The 25670-nt window shown below is 37.8% G+C and overlaps 1 protein-coding gene across 30 annotated transcripts in view; it reads left to right on the top strand.

Moving 5' to 3' along the window:
* Positions 1-16786, top strand: part of SLMAP (sarcolemma associated protein) — an 88275-nt gene extending 71489 nt beyond the window's left edge. For 22 of the 30 annotated variants that reach the window (XM_049826186.1, XM_049826191.1, XM_049826192.1 and 19 more), the window contains 7 exons: positions 585-707; positions 1461-1535; positions 5073-5393; positions 6720-6837; positions 8421-8592; positions 10079-10213; positions 14883-16786. In XM_049826186.1, the coding sequence (XP_049682143.1) occupies positions 585-707; positions 1461-1535; positions 5073-5393; positions 6720-6837; positions 8421-8592; positions 10079-10213; positions 14883-14972 (1034 nt within the window). In that variant the 3' untranslated portion in view covers positions 14973-16786. Of the gene's footprint in view, positions 1-584; positions 708-1460; positions 1536-5072; positions 5394-6719; positions 6838-8420; positions 8593-10078; positions 10214-13753; positions 13844-14882 lie in introns of all 30 variants that reach the window. The other 8 variants (XM_049826188.1, XM_049826190.1, XM_049826196.1 and 5 more) reach the window with 1 other exon arrangement.
* The last annotated feature ends 8884 nt before the right edge of the window (positions 16787-25670 follow it).

Consider the following 25670-nt stretch of genomic DNA (forward strand, 5'->3'; position numbering starts at 1 on the left):
AAACCACTTCATAGCAGATCTTTGCATAATCTCTTGCAGCTGACTGGCATTAACCAGCCTAGTACGAGGCTGGGTCTGTAAGTGTGCCGGTATGCTGCCTGCCAGGGCTGGTACGTGCTGTTAGGAGCAGGACTGTGGGAGGGTGGGCTTGGGAGGTAGGGGATGGGATGGGATGCAGGATCAGTGCTGATAAGCATGTGCTAGGAGAGAGAGGGTTAGAGTAGCTTCCTTTTAAAAACAGAAAAGTTGTAAACACGGTCAAAGATTGTCTTACGCTTGTTGTTTGTTCATTTTTGTCAGTCCAGGAATCCTTGCCAATCTATACAGTGTTTTTAAAACCTCTCTAATTCTTGTTTGTCATTTTTTCTTTTATACTGCATGTTGTATATTATGAATGTTTTAAAGTTTGCATATGTTTTCCTCCTTTTAAAAGTATATTAATATTTTTGCTAATATTTACCTAACCCAATTCTGAGTTTACTTTAACTTCAGATGATTTGAATGAATGTTGCCAGTCACCACATGGCAGTGCAAAATAAACTGTTGTACAAATTCACAATTTAAAGAAAATGTTTCTTTATCAGATGAATTGCAGGGTGCACAATCAGAGACTGAGGCTAAGCAAGAAATTCAGCAACTGCACAAGGAGCTGATTGAAGCCCAAGAGCTAGCTAGGACAAGTAAACAAAAATGCTTTGAACTGCAAGGTGAGACCCAGATCACTTGATTGTGTAGGGTGTCCATTAAAATTGTATTTATCAGGGAGTCTTAAAAGGGGGTCCAATTTTGTGGACTGTCTGATAAATTTGTTTCATCTTCTGCGCAGAATGTGAGAACCTTTTGCTTTTTTTCTAAACTATATGCAGTCCAATTGAGCTCTGCCTTTTTGGTTCTAGAGTCTTTTCACAGTATTGAATACATACTTGAACTCCATGTATTTCATCCTTGTATAATATATTAATCTACAGATATTTATTAATCTGTATTTCAGTCAGATAATGCACATAATGTAATGTGTTCAGCGGTAGTTCTTTGTTTAGATCATCCTATCAGATATGTAGCTGTATCATTATCCTCAGCAAAACTGTGGGTTGTTTTTGACAGGAAATGGTATAGTCCAGTTTAATTGCTTATTGTTCAGTGTTCTTTATGGGGTATATTTACAGAATTTTTTTTCTCTCCTCCCACACCTGTTTGCATTTAGCACACGTGGAGTTTTTGGATCAGGCAACAGATTATATTAATTTCAAATTAATTGTAATACTACCATAATAATGGAATGATGTCTTAATATTAACTTTTTATTAAACTACTTACACAGTTACTAGCTTTGATAACTTACTGAAATAATATGATTATTTTCATCTTTTCAGTTAAGGGGGAGTTTTGACTAAAATTAATTACACAGCTGAAATACTACTTACGAAAACTTTTGGGCACATTTTCACTTTCATTTATAGCGCTATTGGAAGAGGAGAGAAAAGCGTATCGAGTGCAAGTTGAAGAATCTAACAAGCAAATAAATGTTCTGCAAGGTAGGAATTTATTTTTTTTCACCCCACTCTCTAGGGAAAATATATAGCCTTGGCTGTTTCCATGGCATCATAAGCACCAATAAAGGAAAATATTAATTGAGTGTATGTTTTAAATCTCATTTCTTCCACCATATCTTTGAATTTTATCGTGACGTGTTTCCTGTCAATTCCTATGGTTCTAATCATAACTTAGAAAATGCAAAAGATGTAACCTGTAACAGATACCTCTTCTCCTTCCTCTCTCTTCAGTCTTTCTCAGCTTTGGATGATCCAGGGCTTCTTACTGTGACTATTTTTATCTTCAGAGCACTCAGAAGGTTTAGTCTTTTTTTATGCTACTCAGTCTCTTCACTTCATTGATAGGATCCTCTTAAAGAAATTTTTAATCCAGATCTACATCCAACCTCACAGCATGCAGTAAAATTTCTGCAACAGGGACACTTTCTGTGCTTTTATTAAAAACAGTATGACCAATCATGTTCTTTTCAGCCCAAAGTAATCATAGTGGAATGGTATCCTGTGATTTACATAACTAGAGTGTCACGTATTCTGTATTACATTAGTTACCCTGTGCATGTGAGTGACCTCATTGGTCAAGAGGCTGTCTAGCCTTAAAATCAGTATGGGCTATATTGTGACTTCCTTAGAGCAAGCATTAGTTTGAACATCTACTCAGCCATTGATTGTTACGAAGATTGTAGGAGCTTCATACCTTGGCATCTCTGTCAGCATAACATTTGCTTTGGACCCAAAAATGGTTGGAAGGCAGATGAGCAGGCAGGCAGATGGACTAACAGTCCTTACTTTCTTAGGAAATCAAAATAGCTTTAGCCAATTACTTTATGGGCAGTAATTTGTTGTGGAATGTGGTAGTTGCCATATACCAGTTAACACTGAGAAGCTTATATAATCGCAATGTTTTATATAAATGTCAGCAAATAATGTTTATGTTTTCTGCTATTGTTCCTGTAAGAAAGGGGAGCTTACATAATACCCATCTTCAGAACAAAAGGAGCAATTTAATTTTGACTCTTATCCTGCTAAGAATGAAAATTCTCCAAGTAAAAAATGCTGTAGTGTTAGAAATTAGTATTTGATAGTTATTTTTATACAGAAAAAAGAAATCTTTTTCCCTCTCAAAAAAGGAAAATCAAAGTAGAAGCTTGACAGAGCCAAACTTAACTGCCAGGTGCTTGTTTTCAGTTCAGTACTTTCTTTTCTTTTTGTTTCATGAACCCTTCTCAAGCGAGGTCTTGCTAATATTTCCTCCACTTCTCTCTCTCCATTGTAGTTCAGAATGTTCTGATGTTCATTGTATGCCTGCTGCTTCCCAAACTTTTGGGGTGTAACACATCTCGCAACTTGGGAAAAGTTGTGAATATGTCAAGATTCTTTCTTGGCAGTCTCTGTGATCTGTAGTGGAGAAAAATCCTGGCAGCTTCATGCAGTAACGTTTCTTGAAGTATTTTCATGGAATCAAAGTTTCAGGCCAGCCCGTGCTACATGGCTTTATATGTTTGTCATAGAGAAGAGAAGGTGCCACAGAAACAACTGAGATCCTGTCTCTACGTGTGAAGTTCTTTAGATGAACAGATAGATAAGGCAAGGAAATTCAAGTAACTTGTCATTACTTATTAAAAAAAAAAAAAAGTTAAGTGTTAGTTTAGATGAGGTAATGGCTTACATAAATAAGAGATGTAATGGAAGTTTTCTTTCTAATTGCCCTTTCAAATTATATCCAGTGCTTCAGAAACCATTCCAATATTCTTGGTAGTAATTTTCCTCTGTATTATTTCTACAACTCCATCAAACTTCAGAAACGCATGTATGTTTGGATATTCAGTCATACTATGCTTGTTTTCATGCCTGAACGTTTAAAGGGAGAGTTGTTCATCAACAATGCAAACAGAAGGAAAAAAACCAAATTTCTTTGAAATACTGCCATTACCGAGAAGCAGGAATTTAGCTTGGCTTGATATAGATAATAATATCAGGAAGGTATGGTTTGAAAAAACATTCCTTTGCTCATTAATGGGCACCTGCTATGTTAGCAAGTTATAATTCTTGGTGTTTTAGAAACATGTGGGTTCCTAGCATACTGGTTTGGTAGATTCAACGTTTCTAATGTAAGGATACATGGAAAGGCAATTTAATGTGTTGTATTGCTGCCACGTTGTTCTCATCTGCTACTTTGCTTGCTATTCTGTTAGTGTAAGCCTGTAGAAACTATTTCCAAACAAATGAGGTGGTACGAAGCCTCATGTTGCTCACGTGTATATTAAAAAATCCATCGTGCCGCAAATGTCTTTGTTATGGAACAGATAGATCATTTCATCTTACACAGAATTGCTGTGAAATCTAACTTACTGTTGTCTATAACAGCTCTTATGTATTACAATATATAATAAATACAATATTTTTTTCCCCACACTGTCTTTTTCCTCCAGAGTGTGGAACTGGGTAATTTGTAAGTTCTTTAGTTTATCTAATGAGCTAAATGTCTTGCTGGATCCTGTTCAGAGGAGAGGAGAAAAAAGTTGCATTTTTCTTCTTCACTACATCAACTAACAGCAAAGTTTCTAGATTGTACCTGCATATTAATTCTACCTATATTATTACTATATTTGAACTCTGATATGTGTTCTTTAAAAAGCAAAACAAAAATGCTGAGCAAATTAAACACTTCGCTTCCATCAGTCAGCGTTTTAACTGTAATTTTGTTCCTCTTTCTTTCATACTTCCTTTTCATCTGTACTGTACTTTTTTCCAACTGCTGGCATTGGATTCTATGTGCGTGTGTGTTTGTAAAAAATAGTTGCGCTCAAAAAAATGTGTTTAGTAATGAAACAGTTTTGAATGGGTATAATTTATAAGGTTTGCTCCATGCAGAGATGTAAAATAGCCTACCATGTGTGACGGCTGCACGTTTACAGTAAATGCTGTAAATGCTTAAGGACTTCTGATAGTTCAGTATATTAGGTGCAGCTGTCCCTTTCGATTCAGAATTCACCTTGTGCTTTGAAAAATGCTTTTTGCAAAGAAGTAAAGTAATTTTTATTTCCTTTACTACATGTTGAGACAAGTAGAAATTAGACTCTGTGCCTCAAATTTTATAGACATCACAAGTTAACTGCTGAACAGGCAAACATTTCTGTTGTAGCTTTGCAACTGTTTGGCTTGTCACAGAAGCTTTCTTGCTTTCCCTGTTGTCCCTGAACCCCACAGTGTCCTCGTATAATACTTGTTTTGCCTACAATGAAGTTGGATCTAAATTTTTGTTCCAGATTTTGGAGACTTGCTTTAGTATTGCACACATAACACAACCCGAAGAAAGCTTTGTCCAACTATAATTCTTGTTTCTTTTGACTCTCTAATACATGACAGCATACACATACCTTTAAGGGTACACATTTGACAAGATTAGTATCTTTTTTAATTGCATTAGGATTCTTTAGTACTATTAAATGTTGATAAAGGGAGTTATGTTGTTTAGATTTTCTGTTTTAAAAAATATTAACGTTAATGTATGCTTTCCAGCTCAGTTGCGAAGGTTACAAGAAGATATTGAGAATCTTCGTGAGGAAAAGGAGAATGAAATTTCAAGCACTCGAGATGAACTAGTCAGTGCTCAAAATGAGATTCTGTCACTTCAACAAGTAGCAGAAAAGGCAGCATCGGAACGAGATACAGATATTTCTGCATTGCAAGACGAGCTGCAAACAGTGCGAGCGGAACTTGAACTCTGGCGGAAGGATGCCTCAGATTACGAAAAAGAAATTGTCAATCTGCAAGCGAGTTTTCAGCTCAGATGCCAGCAGTGTGAGGATCAGCAGAAGGAAGAGGCTACTCGCTTAAAAGGTACTTGTTTAAAAGGATGTCACAGACCAGTGCTAACAGTAGCATCCTTATCAATCTAATGAATGTCAGTTATTCAGATCACTGTTTGTCTGTCTCTGTAGTCATTTACTATGTCTCTATATGTATACACACATATGTGTGTATTTATGTGTGTGTATTTATGTATGTGTATCAAGGCTTGTAGTGTTACAAAAGCAGTTTTGTATACTTCATTAAATGCCTAAATTAGCTTAGGTACCCTTTGAAATCAAGAGCAGACCAAGTATAATTCCACTTTCAAAAGATCGAAAACTTGTACTGTTTGAGGGATTGATAGTGCCACAGATTTTTTAAAGGGATTTGTGTAACTTCTGTATAATTTAAGCCTGTAAATGGATAGCTTCTGACCTTTTAATTTTTCTAGCAAACCTTCACTTGAGAGAAATAACTGTATTATATGGCTTAATGAAACTGTTCATACCATTTCACTTTTAACATAAAAATGCTAAAACAAATTTAAAATTAAAGCTTTATTCTGGACACATGACGTAGAGGTATACAATTATGTTGTGCTGAGCCAGCATAGGACTTTTTAGGCTTTCATTTGTGTCTCACTTTACCTGTAATGCACCCACATCTCATGAGGACTGGTTGAGAGTCACTACTCCAGGCCTATAGCTTCAGGTCTTGGAGAATCTGCTAGTAAGAGTTCAAAACTTTGTGCTGAAACTTTGTACATGCCACAGAGAAACTGGCATATGTAAAGTACACTTTAAATTCTGAATTGGTTAATCTTTGTGAAGTTGTCAGAGAAGCCTTTCTCCAGTTCAGACTCCAGTCTCTGTCATTGTATTACTAAGATGTGTGCAACATTGATTTTTATCTATTCTACCAGAGACTGATTTATTTCAAAGGTCTCATTTTCACCCTTTAGTTATTGCTTTAAACATTCTGTTCCTGGTAGCAGAGTCATGGTATCTAGTGATTCTAGTTTGCTATTTTCAAGTCACGGAAATTAATTTCTTCAAATACGTTTTTCTGTCACTGTTTCTAAAATGCTAGAGTAGACCTATAAACAGACTGTTTTCTCCTCCTTTGTGCCTTAGAAAAAGCTTGCCTAAAGAAAAAAAAAGCACTACCTTGTGTAACAGCTCACAAACCTCATAATGGTATAAGATACTGTAATGTTTTATAGGTGCTTGTGAGACAATTCTTGTGACTATAATCATGTCAAGTATATTTGAGATTTATGATTGATACCAGCTTTTCCTCTGTTTATTAGCTGGTGATAATTGAAGCAGTCATGAAATAATTTTACTCAATTCAATTAAATTTTATTCATTGCAGGTGAACTTGAAAAGCTGAAGGCAGAGTGGTGTGCTCTGGAAGCTGAATGTGTTACACTAAGGAAGGAAAATACTATGCTTACATCTGAACTTCAGCGACAAGAGAAGGAGCTTTCTAGGTGAGGGCACAGTGGGTTTGTCTAGGAAGGTATCATAGTAGCTGAAATGTTTTTTTTTGTTGTTGTTGTTTTTTCTTCCCAAAAGTGATACTAAATGCCTGATGGCGTTTCAACAAATGTATTGAAATTTTATTTATATCATACTATTGGGCTGAACACGCTTTTATGCCATATTGTTATACCAAGCTGGTTTTTTTTTATTTATTTTGGAAATGCTTCTGTATTACTTACCAGTTGTGTTATATAGACATAAGGCAACCTGACTTATTTTACTGCTTTTAATAAGGACTTGGAAGTGTGCTTTGTGGAAGCATTTAGACTTAACAGTTATCTTTCTACTTAAAAGATAATAAACCACATAGATCTCCTAACCTAAAAAGTTCTCAGCATTCAGGGTTGGAAAATTATTCTCAGTATAGTGTCTCATGGAAGCCTGTCACATTATAAATAGTAATGATGGGCAGAAACAGTATTCTATATCAAGTTTTGCTTAACAGAAAAATACAAATCTTCTTATCACAAATGCCATAATACCTTTGGGAGGGAATTTTAAAGTGCAGGAGTATTTGTATTTTACTGTATCTCTTTTGCTGTTTGAGCACACGACATTGCTAAAGGCTATCTAAATCTTCTGCCTGGAAGTAACTTCCTCTTATCGTTTCATCTGCCATTATTACATTGTTTTTCAGTTTCAGATATTGGAATTTAATTCACAAAGTAAATATGGGACAGCAACTTTGTTTTATTGTAGATCTGAATTTTACCAACCATCTGGTTTTTTGTTTTGGTTTTTTTTTTCTGGCTTCCTCACTGTTGTAAGATCTAATTGAAAAAATAGAAATTTCCCATGGTAAAACATTTCTAGAGCTAATATGTTATTTAACAGGAATCGAACCTTTCTTTGTTGTTCCATCATGCCCTGTTTTCCACTTTTTTTTTTTCTCATGTGGAAGGTCACACAAGCAAATACAGGATTTGCATAATGGAGATATGCAAGATCTCTCCTTTATTTTTCTTTGTTTTGCACAGACAAATTAACACTGCTTGGTTATTACACTGAAGTTTGTAATGGCTTAATTTAGAGCTCTCTATGACTGTTACATAACTGTACTAAACAGCTGAAGAATATATACTAGATATTAGCTTATGCAACTGGAGTAAGCAGGTGTGTGTGTGCAAATAAGTGAAATACTTCTAACAACCTTGGATGGATGACTTCTTGTTGAAGTCATCAAATTGATTTCAAAATACTTTGGAATATATAATAAATACTTAGTGAATAATAAAATTAAAATAAGCTAAAAATTACAAATGGGTAAATTATTAAAATTAGAGATTATGATTAATTATACACACTGAGCTGTGCACATATATTTAAAAGCAAGACTATGGCTGCCCTTTTGTGTCAGTACTTTGTATAGGGAGACCACGATGATCTGTTCTTCTATGATTGCTCTAAGCCAGTATTTCCATATTAAATAAAAATAATGTGTGAAGCTTTGGAGGATGAAAATTGCTTTAGAAAATCTTGTGTTTATTTAAATTTAAAACACATGAGGAATCAATTGGATTTTGTTTTTCAGCTCTCAGAAACAGAGTTTAGCGCTAACCAGCGATATAAGTGTTCTTGAAATGTCTCGAAAGGAACTTGAAAATCAAATGGGATCTTTGAGAGAAAAACATCAACGGGATGCAGCTAGTCTAAAAAGCCAACTCAGTGAAGCTGAGAGTCAAGCAAAAGATGTTCAGAAAGAGGTAACACAAAACATTATTTCTGTTTTGAGAGAATATAATGGCCAATGACTTTGACTTTTAGGCTAAAAGAAAAAGAGAAATACAAGATTTCTAGTAATCAAAATTTTTCATACTTTTATTGCAAGTACTTTTATGGTAGCTAACAATATATAAACTGGGGGTTAAATCTAAAAAGGAAGATTACAGATAAAGTGACTTCAGTGTATCTTAGGAACCTCCTAAAGTTTACTTTCGTGCATTACCTTAGGTGAATTTACTTTTAAGCTGTTCAGACAGGTAAACCCTTATTCAGTCTTCCTGAACATTGTGGTACAGAGTTTCTATTAGCTGTTGTGAGTCAAAATTACTTCTTTTTAGTCAGTATGATCTTCCTAGTTAGATTTAAACTCTTTTGTTTGCCAATGGGACTATGCATTCTTTACTAAGGTCTCCTTTCACCTTACTGGATCAGTGGGCTGCTGAAGATGATTGACAAGTGCATAAGGAAAAGCTAGCATTTTGAGCATATATTTCATCTCCCTAGCCTCTAAAGATTATGTCTAGAAGGCAGCCATACTCTCCAACAATTACTCACTTTAACTTATGATCATTTCGAGTGAAGTTTTCCCCAGTCACTGCTTTTAGTTTCTTTTGCAGTCCTTTGCTTTGCTTTGTCATTAACTCATCCATGTCACATTCCTTGGCTTTTTCAGAATTTGAAAAACCTGGTCTTGTTAGTCTGTGTTTTTGTCATCAGATGTATTTGTAAAAATGCCTGGTCTTTTAAATTTGTGGTAAATGCCAGTACTGAGAGTCATTGGTTCTGTCCTTACTAATCCCTGACATGAGGACTACTAGAAAGCTTGTGATCTATAGAAAAAATTGAATGTGAGTTTGAAAAAGGAGAAGCTGCCCATACTGCAGGAACATGAGGCACATTCACCCAGTATTGTTTGTACTTGAGTCACGCTGAGGATTATGGTGTGATACTAATAAGGCATAATATTTTTTTAATGCATTTCTTACTCTTATGTTTCAGTTTGCTATGTGGGAATAGGGTTTGATTTACTTCATACAGAACATTGATATTTGCAGCTATTTGATTGGTATAGCTATTTAAGCTACAGCCTAGATGCAGAACACTCTTTAAATGTAAAGGACTCCTTGTTCTCCTTTTTCTTGTTTTGTTGTCATAGTTTTTATGGTCCTTTCCAATATGATAATGAGTGATTGTTTGGTATGCAAGATGAATTAAGGCCTTGCATTTACTTTGTATTTCCTTGTTTTTAGTAATTCTAGCCCTTCAAAGTCATTGATAGAAATCTTCATTTAGAAAAAAAGAAAATCTAAACAAAGATTTTTCTACCATGCTTTTATGAAAAGAGAGTGTACTGATCCCAGGCAAGTTGCTTTAGGCAGATGACAGGAAAGGAAGCTATGCGCTAAGCAAATGTAAGCATGTGTTGGGTGTCCAGAGGTCCGCAGACTTTTTTTTCTTTGTCTTTAGTATGAAAGAACGCAGACTGTGCTCTCGGAGCTGAAGGCAAAGTACGAGATGGCTGAACAAGAAAACCAGTCACTCACAGAAGAGCTCAAACAGTGTAAAGAAAACCTGAAGCTGCTACAAGAAAAAGGAAACAACGTAAGTCTGCACAAAATATGTGGGGAAATCAGATTATGACACTGGCAATTCTGTTGATTGAGGGAATATGTAAGTGTCAAATAGAAAAGGACGGACTTAAAAAAAAAAAAAAAAAAAAGGCTGTGTACCATAGTATATGCAAAATTCCACTCTGGTACTACCTGGGCAAATTTGCAGGTCACTACACTGTTACAATTATGCATGCAAGTTAAACTTAGAGTTGTGTGACAGTTTTAAGTATGGCCTTAGATATCTGCTCTCTTGGAAACATCTGGCTTAAATAGTAGTGAACCAGAACTAAGTAAAACTTTTTAATTTCAGAGAATGGCACATGGGTAAAAGCTGAGAAACCTGTATCCAAATGAATTAAGCAATCTTTTTCAAGATGCTTTTATTTTATTAGTACTCATTACAATGGATGTTCCCTCCTTACTCTTGCTCATGCTTCTTAACAGTGGTTATACCTGATGGGCTCATGCTTTAAACAGCGCAGTTGAACTGTCCTTTCTACTCACTAATGAAAATATTCTTTTCTGTTGCAATTAATTTGAGAGGTGGTATCATTAGAATTGAGTTTACACCTAGGGACAACTTTTGTTTATACCAAAACTTCTGAAATCCTCCAAACACTAAGGGTGTGGCAGACACTTTATAAGGTGGTCATAGCCTTATTTTAGAAACCTTAGTACCCTGGGATGGCTGGTTTATTGTCTTCCTGTACTACCTGTATAATCATTGCAGGGTGAACAACTCCTGTAGTGGACAGCACAAAACAGGAGGATAATGGATGCTTTCTAATAGCCTTTTAGAAAATTGTTTCTCTGACTAATAAGGAAGTTTTACAGGTCCCATCCTCTAAAATCAGCTGGCTGCTAGATGCCCAAAGTTTGGATGAATATGAATTGCCATAGCCAATTACTGAATGTAAACCTCTAACATAGTAGAGCTGTCAAAGATGTAAAGAATTCGAAGCCCTTCTCACTTTCAGCCATATTTTCAGGAATATGATGTTATATTTAATTCTCTTGGAACCTGCATCCTGCTTAGAATTCTTCTGCAATGCTCAGATAATAGTGAGTTACTAAAGTAGGCAGAAGTCAACAAACAACCAAAAAAACCCCACTCTAACAGAAGAGATCACACTGAATAAGTGATTGTGAATGTAAGATTTTCTGCTCTGTTAAAAACATTAACTTCAGGATTAAAATGATCAGTGGAAAAAGGGGTGTAGTAGAGGGAAGAAATACTGTGAAGGGAATTGGAGCACCTGATGTAAGTGGAAAAGCTTGCAAGGTAAGGGAAATTTTAGGAAGAATTTGAGGTGAGTATTTGAAGAAATCGGGAACCACAGCAGTTGCCAAAATCTGCTTCCAGGGGAGTTAGTTATGACAGTTGAAACCTGGAGGTCAGGGTATGATGAAGAGCATCCAACCACATAAGGACTTGCAGGATAAGCTTGCTGTTCAAGCAAACATTACTTGCCATCAGTAATGTAAAACATATCTATCTTGTAGATTATTTGAAGCATCGTGGATACTGGGCTGAGTTCCAAAGTAAAATTTTTCAAGTACCATTGTCCTCTTACGCTGGAATCATTATCTGCTACTTCAGTTCTGAGGACAGTGTCCCACAGAACATGACTTAACCACTGTGGGATTTGTTCCTTTTTTGCGGCCCATCTGTATCTGAGTTTGCATATCTTCATATTCTAATACAAGATGCTCGTTTTTGATGAAGCACCTACTTAATGCTCCTCAACAATAAGGGGATTTGTTATATATTGATAAGTTCGTGAGGGGGAAAATTTAATTGTTTGGAGGCAATTTCATTTAATGTGGTGGATATTTATCATCTGTTTCATTTGCCAAAATGCCACAGCCATAAATGTGTATAACTAAAAAAAAAAATAAAAAATAATAATAATAAAAAAAAATCCATAGGATTGTTCAGTGAACTAACAAATGTTAGAAAAGACAAGGCTTCTGTACTCCATTTGGGGTATCATTTAAATATTAAGTTTTTATACTTAAGTTTTACTTTTTAAAAAATTGCAGTGTTGTGTTCTTGAAATGCTTAGCAGTGTGGTGTACTACTTGTGCTTGCATGCTTGTAGTCACTGATTATTTCCTGATGCGCTTTATATGACAGATTTATATGAATGGTTTGAGGACATTAGCTGCTCTGGTTGACTTAAACTTCTGGCACTTTTTTGAACACTGCTGTGATTATTTCTACCAACATGCTTTCTGTGGGAAGGTGGCACTCCGATTTGTGGCACCAATGACACAAAAATAATCCTGCATGAAAATTACTTCAATAGTTACACATAATTTTTCTGTTAAATATTTGCCTTGATTAAAACAAATTTAAATTGAATGGCAGAGACTAGAATACTTTCTAAGATTCCTGTGTTTTGAACCATATTGGAGGCTCTATGAATAAGTGACTTCTACAAATTCATAACAGGATGAGATTTTATTTATGAATCACGATGTTTTAGAAAGTCTTCAAACATGATTTATTTATTTATTTATTTGACTGAACAAAATCAAGGTGGCTTCAGCACAAAAAAGTTCTTAAAATACTTAGCATGGTTTGAACTTAACCTCTGTGTGTCTTTGTATGTGCACAAATATATAGGTTAGGATACAGAGAAAGCAGAAGTCTTCCAAGGACAGCTTAAAAAGAATTTAGATCCATTTTTGCTTTTAATTTGTCATATTAAGGATAGGGGCTGTCCATCCAGAATGTGAAGTAGTTTGCAGTTAGTTGAATGTAGCTGAGAAAATATGTAGATGGTTCTAATGAGGCTGTAAGCTAAATTAACCCTGCAGTCTTGCTAGCTGGTAGTTTGGCCCAGCTGCAACATTTGATTGATTTTTTCAGAATTGCATTTGGTCACAAGGCTGCTGACCCTCCAGAGATGCTGGTCTTTGTGGTATCTCTAATTGAAATGTACTTCCCTGCTTTTATAGTAATTTAGTGTTGATTGTACAGTCATGTTACAATCTCATGGAAATGTCTGAACTGGGTTTGCCTGTGGACATAGTTGTAATTGATTCACTAATGGAGGAAAAAAAATATTTTTCCTGGAGGCTGGTGATGGAAAATGGGAAAGGCTAACTAGCAAGGAATGAAGAAGTAGCTGAAAAATTCCATATCTGGTGTGAGTCTTTCTACCTTAAGAAATCCAGATGGGATTTCCTATCACTTAAAAAAACAAAACCCAGCTATAAATAAGGTACAGGCAAATCAGTTTAAGATTTGTATTGTTTTTAAGTGCTAAATTCCAAGTTGTGACAAGAGGTTTCTTAGAACATTTTCTGCTTACTTCCCTTTATTTTTAAACATCCCTGTTCATTTGAGTAGAACGGTGTACTAACTTTGTATACCAGATTAGATAATGCTGTATTGTGTTAGATGTCTTTAATACATTTCAATTAAAACACAACTCACTGACTTATTTTCCCCTCTCTAAATCATCTTTACCTGATTGATTTATAGCACAAAGTGATTTTTAATATCCCTTCCCTTCTTTAGCCTTCCATATTACAACCCGTCCCAGCCGTATTCATCGGCCTAATCCTGGCTTTCCTGTATTGGTGTTACGGCCCATTGTGGTAGCGAAAGGTACAAGCACTACTGTTCAGTCAATGTATGTTTGTCCCTCTCACCTGTTTGTGCCATTTCTGTATAAAATAGTGCATGGTGAAATGCTCACAGGTATTCCTTTACCTGAAGCAAACCCTTCATTTAATATGCCATTCTGTTGATACTGATGAGCTGAGCAATCAACTAATCATTTAACATCTGTGTGATTTCTTTAATTCTAACAATGGATTTCGTTCTAACTGGTTCTGAATGTGCTGCTTCTAACTTGGTCTCAGTTTGTCTTTAGCAAATGGGCTACCTTTTGCACAATGCTGTGATGCTAGGGCCTGTCAGAAAACTTAATTGCTTAATTAACCATGAAAAATGAAGAGTTTGCCTCTAAATAATAATAAAAATCAAGAAGCTTTGGTTCCTATTTATGGACTAAGAAATTCCTCTCTGGCTCTAAACACTTTAATTTTTCTCACTGTTTCTGTGAAGAAGATGGAAAAAAAGACAAGATGAGAAATAGGTGGTTGGTTTGTATTCTGAACTCTCAGCTTGCATTTTCTCTAATGTCTCTCAGTGTGTCCTCCTCTTAAAATGCTATTGTCATGAAATGTTGTGACAGTCCATTAGAAATGATGTTGTTAGGATTTGCTAGAAACTAACTTCATAGATCTGGATTTGAATATTCAAAAGCTAAGTTAAAGATGTCAGTACTGCATAAACCGTTGTCTAGCGATTACTTGGCACGAGCGATGTTTTAAACATCTTAAGCCCTCACATGTTTAATAGTAGATTTCTTTGAGGTGCGTACAGTAATGAAGGTGGAAGTACGGAACTGCCAAAAGTTCTCCTGATGATCTTCAGTCATGAAGAGTTGTGGAGTTCCCTTTGGTAGAGAAGCACGGTTTACTGTGATGCTCTAAGTCAGGACTAGCCTGCAGTAGGGCTCATGGGTAACATTTTAGTGATGCCTATCAACAGGTACTCAAGACTTTCAGGAACCACGGGTAAACTGATTAGTATGAATTAGAGCAAATATGATATTGATTTTTTTTTTCTCTCCACACAGAGACAATGGCCTTGGATGCCTGTGATGGCAGCTTTGGTTGCTGTAACAGCCGTGGTGCTGTACCCAGGCCTAACCAGAGCTTCTCCATGAGAACTGTTGTTGAATCCATACACCGTCCTCCCTTTAGAAGCTGGCAACATTCATATACTGAGGGAAAACAGATTAATTCTCTTCCTTTTTACCTCTTAATACAGCACAGCTCTGCGTGAGAACAGCAGTAGGGTCATTTGCTTTAAACTGTATAAAATGTATCTGTCTATAAAGAGGGAATAAAATTGTGATTCATCATACTGTGAGCAATATTTTTGCTTACAATTTCATGCAAGTTTTAAATTAGTATGTTGGGATTCTGAATACTATAATGGTGGCCTAAAGTAGGCTTCTTGGTACCAAATTATTTATAATGGCTAGGGTTGTGGACACTTACTTTAGAATCTGATTGCCAGATTTAAAAGGAAAAACACATTTCTGATTTGGACGCCCAAGCCAAGTAACCTTTTGCAGATACTTGGAAAACAGATGCCATGTGCTCAGTGCCTTTCAGTACGATTTTTTTTTTTTAAACTGGTATACCATTTTACTTGCTGTTAGTCACTGAGCTGTTGGGAACAAGACTTAAGAAAACTTGTCTTACCTTGCCTTTTGAAGGAAGCATATTTTTCTTTGATAAGGATTGCTTTATTAATGATTTTTGGGAATAAACACAATTCATGTCCAGCCTTAAAGAGATAGAGATACCGATGGTGAAGACCAGCCTAAAGTATTTAGTGTGCGCGTGTGCGAGTGTAAGCATGTGTGTGTTCTTGAGTGAACTAAGGTATTTCTGGGAGCAAGTACTTGGTCATTTGATGGACATAGTGCGGTGATTCAACTTACGTTACCTTTAGTTTGAATGTAATTTATTAAATTTCATATATTTAAAGAGATATGTTCTTTAAAAGTATGAATACTTCCTCACATATCACATGTATCAATTTATTTTTTCAGTCATTTGATACTTTCTGACTTGAGCTGGAGAAGCTCTTTAGATAAGCTTTTGTTGATGTAACTTTATTAAGAGAACTGCTACAGTACATCTGTGACTAGCTGAAAAAAAAATATCTAAGATACATAAAATACTACAAAATTGGAATCATGTACCTGATGAAGTATTGTCAGGTGAAGGTGATTTTAATTTGGTAGTAAAATTTTGTGCATCCTCACCACATGGCTGTAAGTATGATGCAGTGGTCCCCATTACAAAGTTTATTTTCCTTATCTAAGTACTATAACTATTGCTATTTGCTGACTTTTGGTGGGAATCACTGTAGTTAGTACTGAATTAAATGTAGACTGTAGTTGTCTTGTTCAGCTCAACAGTTCTGTCAAAAAAGTTTATTAAAGACTTAAATAATATGCTAAAGAATGGTAAAGTAAAATGGCTCTGCTAAAGGAAACTTCAAAATAGGGAGGTAATCTCAGCAATTCAATTGGCTTTAAAGAATGTTATGGCAATCGACAGATAGTTTAAATATTTAAATAGAAATTTAGCATACAATTTACTTTGTGAGGTTTTGAGGGTCATTGTCCTTTAATTAAAGGTTCTATCTTAAGTTACATGGGATTTGCTAATGGGAGGATTATTAGTTGGAAAAAATAGTCCACAAGTGACTTGTAGAAAATAAATATTGTCATTTAGTTCATTCATTTCATCCTTTTCAGTTGCAGGAAGCCACCCAACCACAGAACACTCGTATGCCAGTGGTACTTAGTACCTCTTGTATATAGGTTATTGCAAATATTGTTCTGAAATGCTTAACTTCAGAATTACATTTTTTAAAGTAAATAATTGTTTTAAATCTATTTTGTAAAGATATAAAAATACAATAGAATTTCTGGAGTACAGATTAAACTATTTGCACTAACACACGTGATGTGCATGATTTAATAAAATAACTTTACTCTCCCTATGCATGTTTGAGTTGAATGTCATTTGAAAACAAAAGATTCATACTAAGTTTCTTTTGCACTAGATATTGCCACAGTTACTAGGCACAATGTCTGCAGCATGTCCAGTAATAGCAAAAGACTTTTTACTTTGTATTTCACATTTGCACTGGTTTAAGTTTTTGTCTAGCCGATCTCTCTCCTGTCTGTGGTTTTCAGAAAGAAGGGGGGGAGGAGAGAGCCACGGAAGGCTTGGGAGCATATTGCCATGGGGTGGAAAAAAAACGTTCACAGCTGAAGGGTGGATCGTGCCTGTGGCAGGGGTTGTGAGATTGGAGGAGCAGTGGCTGCAGGTAGTGGGGCGATAGTGGAAAGCCCTTCTAGGGGAAGGGAGCCTGATGCTGCCTCCTCTCTTTTTTAGCATCTTGAACTCCCTATTTGTCCCTCTTTCAGCTACTGGTTCTTTTCCAATGGATTCCGTTCCCTCCTCCCTGCTGGTAGCATGTAGACATGGTGTGAGGAGGTGGAGTGGAGCCTGGTGGAGCAGTGGTCCCTCCTGCCTGGCAGCGGGGATGGTGCTGGCTTCCCTGGGACCAACCTCAGGGCCGGCCTGTGCTGCCGGTCGGTGCCCCATCCTGACCAACGCTGCCTGTGAGATGCGTTTTTTGTTGTGTTAAAGACAAATGTTGTGTTTTCAGAAATCTTTAGGGCATCAGAGAGCTGAAATTTGAGACCCAACATGGTTGTATTAAAGGAGAAAGATTTCTCACTTAACTATGTGCATGTGTGCATATTTATATTAAATACACAGGTGCATAGTACACATTGCATGGGGGTTTGTGCTTACAAGTATAGCTGTGGTTCCCTAATACAGTGCCTTTCCCAGGAGTTCTTGACATTTGCATGTTCAAAATGGTCAGGAATGAGCTAAAATGCACCGTTCACTCTTTCGTTCTGAGAATCCCTGGAGAAGGATTGGATAACTGGGAAGCTGCTGTTCTTCAGTGCTTTGATACTAAAGCAGCAAGTGGAGTTATTTTGCAAGCACTCTATGCACAAACCTTTCTATTTTTTTGTTGCGTTTGCTTATGATAAATGTGTGTGCTCTTTTATCTTCATATTTAGGTTCGTTCTTTTTAGTTGTGAGGCTTGATTAGCTAAGCCTTGGAGTTACTGTAACAAGACCAGCTTTTCACAGATGCCTAAGATGCTCTATTTGTAAAATAAGTGCTCTGAGCTTGCACTGAACGTTGAGTTTTTAAAAAGGTTCCTCATACTAAAAAAATTAGTCTTGAGTGTTGTTTTATCAGTTGCTAGTTCACTTTGGAAGATTTAATATAGTAAAACATCTGAACGCTACTTCAATTTTGTCCTGGTGTCCTAAAAGAATTCCACCTACCTGGGGACTACACCAGCAGGCCTTTTATTTAAAAATATAAATATACAATATATTAAAAATGTAGTGTAATTTTCCCGGTCCTTGTAGCTGAGTTAAATGCGTTATTCCAGAGTCTTAGCCTGATCCTTCTTGCAGAATCTCTGGATTTTTTTGGTGCTAAATGGAGAATTGTGAGCCTGCACAATATATTGCAAAGTTTTCTCATAAAACAGTGAGACTTAGTATCAAATGACTGATGGCTGAAGCAAAGGTAATCTGTGCATGTATTTTGGGAGTATATTTCTAAGTTGGTTTTTTTCTCTAATTAAGTCTTCTGAAGTACTGGTTCAAATTTTCAGTGTGCTTTACATAAGATTTTGAATGTCTGCTGCCTTAATCTGTAGGGTTCTGCCACTTGCAAGAATCATGTCTTCAGCTTGAATCTTCTCCATGACAAATCCACTGCCGAGATTCATTCCACCAGCAGCATCTGAGTGCTTTAAAACACCAGGTCACCACAATGGCTTTTGGGAAGCCACTGTAGTTTGCACTAGCTCTGCAACTAGGGCTGGCTGGTTTCCACCAGAGGCCTTTTTTTCCCCTCTGGCTTTTCATTCACCATTAGTATTTCATTAGCGACTGTCTCAAGATTTTGAGTCTCTACTAATATAGCAATTGATCATACAAAAGAATTAGAAGCCATATTCTCTCCCTCTCTTGCGCCTGTATACCTCTGGATCTGTTTAAAGGGTGACTGCTTCCAGCGAACAGCTGCACTGAATTCCCTAGATCCAGCTGATTTGCTCATCCCAGTCCCTCTTTGTGTGTGCTTCTGTCACAGAATTTCTTTCTTTCCTCTCTGGTGGGGAATTGGGCTGCAGTATGGGGGTCTCAGTTCTTCCTGCCTTCCTGGGTTTTTAGTTTGTGCCAACTCTTTCAAATTAGTGAGCAAAGTTTTGCCTACAGACCCAGGTTCTTTTGCTTGGAGAGAGGGTTGCACCCTCTACAGTTTTAAAAATGGTGGGTGCTACCGGTATTTGACTAAAGGCTCTTGTAAGTGGAAGGCAAATGAGCAATTGAAATAAAGGTTTTAGTGGTAAGGGCCATTAGAGGTTCAAATTTCCATTCTATAGTAGAGGTAGAGGGAACTCATATCTGACCGCTTTTCTGGATATCACAGGCATAAAACTTTACCCGCTGATTTCAACACCAGAAGCATAATGTCAAGAAATTAAGCATATATTTTAGAAAAAAAATGAATTCTTGCTTTAACAACTTAAGCAAAAGAATCAGTCATCTCTGTAGGTAAGTTACTTGGGCAACTACTGTCCTCTCAGAAAAAAAAAAAAACCAAACAAAACCCAACCCTCTGTTTGAGTTCATCTTGCTTTGGCTCCCAACTATTGGATTTAAATATATCTCTCTTGAAGGATGTTCTACTGCTGCAAATGTTGTCCTGATCCAAGGATTTTGACATACCATGATCAAAATACCTTCCAATCTTACTTTATATTAATGGATTTAATTTCTTAATTTTTTTCTTTATCCCTCTAGTTTTTGTTGTCAGCTATTTCTTGTTTTCTGAATATTTTTTTTTAAAAAAAATAAAAGCCAGAACAGAACATGTCCTTACAGTAATTACCTTACTAACATCATATAAATAGGCAATAAGCTTTGTATCCTGCTCTGGTATTAGTATTTGGCTGCCTACCAGAACCTTTTTTGGGATTCACTGACTTCTAGCATCTGGATTTTAATCTTGTGAATCAAAACTGTGCATTCCTTGCATCACCCCACCCCAGTGGTATCTGACTTGGCAATGTTGTTTGGTAAAAAACACTGTAGGCAAGCATCCCAGGGCAACGACCCGTTCCCATTACTGTTCAGCACTTCATTGATGGGGTTTTTCTCCACCTTCAGGTTTTAGCAGGGCTGATTACTGAAGCATTTCTAGATTATTGATTGTACACTGTTGAATGGTAGTGAGCCAAAACCAGATCCCTGTAGGGAAAACATTCATAGAATAATTCCTTCACTTAGTTTTTTGCAATCTGTCATCTGGTTTTTAATCTGGATTACAGTGATAGCAGTGCACTGATCACTTTTATTGGAATGGCAAATGATTTACAGAAGTCTTGGTTTAATAACACCAATAAACTTAAGTTTTTTAAAACTCATAAAAGTGGAATTTTATTTTAGAAATGCCTTGACAGGCATGGATTATTCTACATTCTTGAATTTTGTACTGATTGCTTCCAATAGATTACTCTGTGGTTTGCTTAGATCTTAAGGTAAAGCAAAACCACTCCTTTTCCCAAGATCATACATTTTACTCTCTTTCCTCAGCCCCATCACGTTGTTGCCTGTTACTGCTGTTTCCCTCTATAAGGCATTTCTAATTCTAAATTATTCATGTGACTATAGATTTTTCAGTCTACTTAATTTGGCTCAGCATTATTCCCAGTGCTGGAAATGTAACAGTTCTAATGCACCCAGGGTGTGTGTGCATGTGTATACATTGCTGTTCTGAGACTGCGCTTGCATGCGGTAAAATAGGTCATGATTACTTGCGTTTAGCAACCATGAGAATGGAGATGTAATTGAGATTCACATTTAAATTATTCTCAACTGTGGGAATGGAGATGTTTGTATGGAGATGTAATTCTTTTATTATGTCAGGTGATACATTGAAAGTGTGGATGTGCTTCCAAGCATGTCTTCTCTTCATTGTATCTGATGAAGATACATCCAAAGCTTGGGTTAAACTAAAAGTAACTTTTTCTTACCTGATCATATTAATCAGTAACTTGAGAGAAAAAAGTTAAGTGATCAATTCATTCTGTTCTATTGGAATAAAATTTATCCAAAAGCTAGCCCATATTTGTTTCAGTACGTTCTGTTAGGAAATTGATTTTTTTTTTTTTTTTTACTTTTTTTTCTTTTAGAAGCACCACGCACATACTATAAGTGCTAAAGGACTGCCTTCAGTATGGAATGGATTTAGTATTTTAATCTTTTCATGCTAGGTCATTTATGAAGTTTATATTCTATTTAGATTTCTTGTAAGGAATTCTTGCTCTGGAAAATACTTTATTGGGCATGTCATCAGTTTTGATGTGACAAAACTACTACTTATCTTGAATACTATAGTGGCTCTTATTTAAAAATGTTCCAAATATGCAATATGTCTTTTGGGATGAATAAATGGTAAAAATTACGAGAATAAATTTACAACACAACAGAAAGCTGGTTTGTATTGTACATAGTCTTTCATTCAGCCTAACTCCAAATTTCAGCACTCCACAACTTCCAAATAACCTGCTGTACTCTGCTTTTATTGCAACAGAAGACAAGTTACTAGTTAATGAAATCAATTAAAACTTATTTTAAAATTGGAATCTATTTACCCGTTTACTTTGTACAAATGGGGTTCACAGCTATATGACCTTGGTGATGTGGTAAAGCAGTGCTCCAACAGATGCGCATGCACACCCAGGGAGAGATGGGCTGGAACACAGGGTATGAGGGCAACCTCGGTTTGTGCAAGGGTTACGTATTTTTAGTGACCGGACACTCTTGGGGTATCGTTCACAGATCAACCTTTAAGAAAACCAACAATCCTGCAGTCTTTAACCTGCACTGTAAATCAGATGCAATTCTGGAGCATTGCTTCAGGGCTGACTCAGGAGAAGGACATTTCCTGAGTCACTTACGTAGTTTTCAGCAAGATTGAGCAGTTTGAGGAAGGGAAGTCTCCTCCCTGTTTGCTGTGTGGTTTGGATCCACCCCAGGGTATCATTGAAGTAAGCATGGTTCCACTCTGGGCTGTGCTAAGTCCTGCTGTGAGAGCCTAGGTAACTTGCCTCTTCTTCTGTTTCTCTGTTTAAAGAGCTAAAATCAGAGTTGACATTAAAACATTCTACCAAATGCATTAGATGTTTGGGGCTTTTGGAGAAATAAAAAAGCCTAAAAAAAAAAAAGTGTTAAATATGTCTGTCTAGCTGGTCTTCATGGGATGCTGCTTGTAGCACCTAAAATCTACCAGTAACTTTGTCTCGAATTCGTGTCTCCCAAATACCAGTGCGGAGCGCTCTTCCTTAGACCGAGGAGACAAACACTGATTTAGTTTATTTCTGAGTAATGCTATAGATGAAAAGCGATGATAAGGTTTGCTCATTTTTAAAGATTCAGTATCAACATTACAGGCTTGTTAGGCGTGCTATTAAAGGTGTTAGATTTCTATTTTATGGGTAGCAGTCACAGCTGATTGGCAGTTTTTCTGTTGCAGAACTTGGCTGTAATCCAACTGTAGCTGGGCATTGTAATAGACATTTATTGCTCAGTTTTTTCCACTTCATAATTATTGTAATGGCATATAAGTGAAAATATAGCCTGCAGCAACTTCACAGTAATTTTTTTAATTGCACTTCCAGACTTGGGTTGGCCAGGTGTTGGTGTCTCCATGCTACATGTTGCAGCAGTAGCGTATCCTTCCTTTGCAGACTTCTCGGAATTGTATTCTTCCTTAGTTTCCAATACTTTTAAATTTAAAGGGCTCTCATCCATCTGATTAAACAGTAAATTTGAAGTTGCTGCCGTGGTGCACCTGCAAGGTGCTGCTGTGTTTATGCATTCCTTAATTATGTCCCGGCCAATAACAAATTATTAACAATCTCCCTTCTTACTACTTTATGTGGAAGACTGCTTTTGCAGCGAGCAAGGGTGTTTCTTAGCACATCCATGCCCCAGTTCAGGAGGAGACTTGGTAGACAAATAGCAAAAAAACCTCTAGTGACTTACATGGTGTTTCTCATTTCAAATCTAGAGAGAGTGGCAAAAAATTATTTGCCTCAGACTGATGCTTCCCCCAGTAATTAAGAAACAAATACTGGAATAATTCCAGCAGAACGAGTACTTCTGGGATATTTCTTTGGTGAGAACTGAATTGCTTTGTCAGATGCGTAGGATGTTGCATCTGCTTGGAAGGTGGGTCTGCTGGGCATCTCTGCTACTGATGACCCTTAGATGGGCAAGGAAATTTATCGATGAAGCCTTTGATGTGATGTGTGTCAAGATGGAAGATGAGACTACTGTGCTGACAGAGATCTTTCCCAACTGAGGCACCTCAGTTTGACTCATGTGCACATGGACTCATGTAACAGTGGTGTTCGTTCAGTTCATTTAATGTAAACGGTTTCCAGTTCCCATGAAATACATTACCCTGGAGATTATTAAAACATGGTAAGTTTTTTATTCTAAAACAAAGAACAAAAACTGGGTATTTAGTCATTCTGCAGCTGTATGGGTTAACTTTTTAATTTCTTGGACTGCAAGTAGGGCTTCAGCTAGATCCTGCTGGCTCAGATATTTCATCAGAAAACTGCTATATTATTATTTAAATTTTGAGCACGTATTAGAGGTCTTCAGTCCTTTTGGTTGTGAAGATACTGTGAAAATAAAAAGTTGTAACTGGTTAATGTGAAGGTTGCTTCCTGCAGCCTCTCAAGAGCAAGCTTGGAAAGCAGTCTGTCTTGATGAGTATTGCCATAGGTGTCCAGTGATCCAGGTGCGAGCAGCCATCTCCAGTTGAGGAGAAAGAGGGTGATGACTCAGGGTAGAGTCACATCCTGTTAACGCTGGTTAGGGACACCACCGCTTCACCCACGCGATCACCCTTTGAGCACTTGCCCATCAGTGAAAAGTAGTCTTGCATCTCGGTATACTGCTGTCTGCCTTGTGGGGTTGGCTTTCAGCTGGAGTCCAGCATTTATGTCAAGTGTATTTACGCAACATCTATTTTACCAGTACCCATTCAATGAGCTAGCTAAGCTGTGTGTTTGTATGGCTGCTTGAATCAAGCGAACGCTGTAGCAGAGAGAAGTTGTTGTAGCAGAGCATTGCATAAAACTCAACTTATCTATACAGTCCATCTTAGCGGGATGAAGCTGTGTGCTTCTCAATACAGTTTTAATGGGGTAGGTTCAGGTAAAACTATTTCAAGCTTTTAAAATTCAGCATGTTGGAAGGGAGTTGTTCGAAGTTGGAGTCGAGATGTGTGGCATTTGCTGTGTGCACAGATCTCTGCTGAGGCATCTTTTAGTTTGCAAGAGGGAGTTTAAAAAGCTTCCCTAAATATATTGGCTGCCTCCCAATAACTTTTAAACTGGCATTGAAGTTGGAAAGGATTATTTTTTTTTTTTTCCTGTGCTGCATTGCTTATTGAATGCGAAACTGACTCTTTAAGCAAGGAGCATCTACTAACAGCTTGAGATGTCAAAACACAAATTTCAAATACATTTCGTAACACGTTTCAGGATGGAAAAATACCTCCCCTACAGCCTTCTGGAGGACTCCTTGCTGGTAGTTGCTGCTTCTGTTTTTCGTCAAATATGTCAGGCTATTTTTGCTGAAATAAGTTACTTGTCATCTTCAGTATGTGACAACCTTTGTATCCGTAGTTGTGTCGTCTCTGAATGTGTCACCCCAGCACCCTGTGCTGTACGTGTGATTGCTCTAGTTTCATAGACAATGAGCCACCGCCCTGGGGAGCGTGGCCTGGCCCCTCTCACCCTGAGGGGTGGCAGGATCCTGCAGGAGGAAGTTCCAGGTGCCTTGAGAGGAAGGAAACGAGGAGAAAACAGCGTGGTTTGGGGAAAGTTCCCACCCAATGCAAAGGAGAGGCACGGGGCCGGGCGGCATCAGGAAGGGAAGGGCAAAGCGAGCGGGTCTGGCAAGGACGGGGGTGTTCCTGGGTTTTACCTCGTAGAAGAGTACTCTTCAGGCCTCGAGGGAGCATCCCGGTCTTCTCTGTTCCGTCTGCTGCCTCCCCGCCTCAGCCAGCGTGGCGGGACGGCCTCCAGCCGCCGGCTGCCCTGCGCAGGGAGGAGCCGGCCCTGCCTGACGCGGGTGCAGTGAGGTGGAAGGTGCCGTTTGATGCGCTGTGCGAGAGAGAGGGGCCTCGGGGACAAGGTCTGCCTTCCTGCCCTGTGCCTGAACCTCGTGGGACGCCTGCTCCGTTCTTTTCCCTTTCCTGGCGTTGACCTGCGGGTCTGCCGTGACCCCAGGCTTCCTCGCACCGGTGCGCGAGAGCTGGGCCCGCGGACGTCCCTCTCCCCGGGCGCAGGCGGCTTCTGCTTTTTGGCAACAGCACAGAGATGACGTGGAGCTTTGCTTGCCGCATTAAGCAGGTGAACGATAAAGTAGCCGCCCGTTATGTTATGTCCGGCGGTTTTAATTGGAGACGCCCTTCTAGTCGCTGAGGTCTTCAGGAACCAGGACTGTCTCGGCAGTCACTGCTGCAGGGAACGTTGTGGGGTGAGATTTAGCAGAGATCATCTTGCAGAGCACAGATGCGCACGCCGCCGTGACGGCGCGGTGCCATCGCAGTGCGAGCGCAGCCCTTGGTAGCAGCAGCTCCACTGGCCAAAGTGCCAGAACTTGTTGTAGGGCACGGTGAAGGGTGGACCCGTGCCTGACTACGTCAG

This window comes from Accipiter gentilis, chromosome 23 (genome assembly GCF_929443795.1).
Source record: "Accipiter gentilis chromosome 23, bAccGen1.1, whole genome shotgun sequence".
Taxonomy (NCBI): Eukaryota; Metazoa; Chordata; class Aves; order Accipitriformes; family Accipitridae; genus Astur; species Astur gentilis.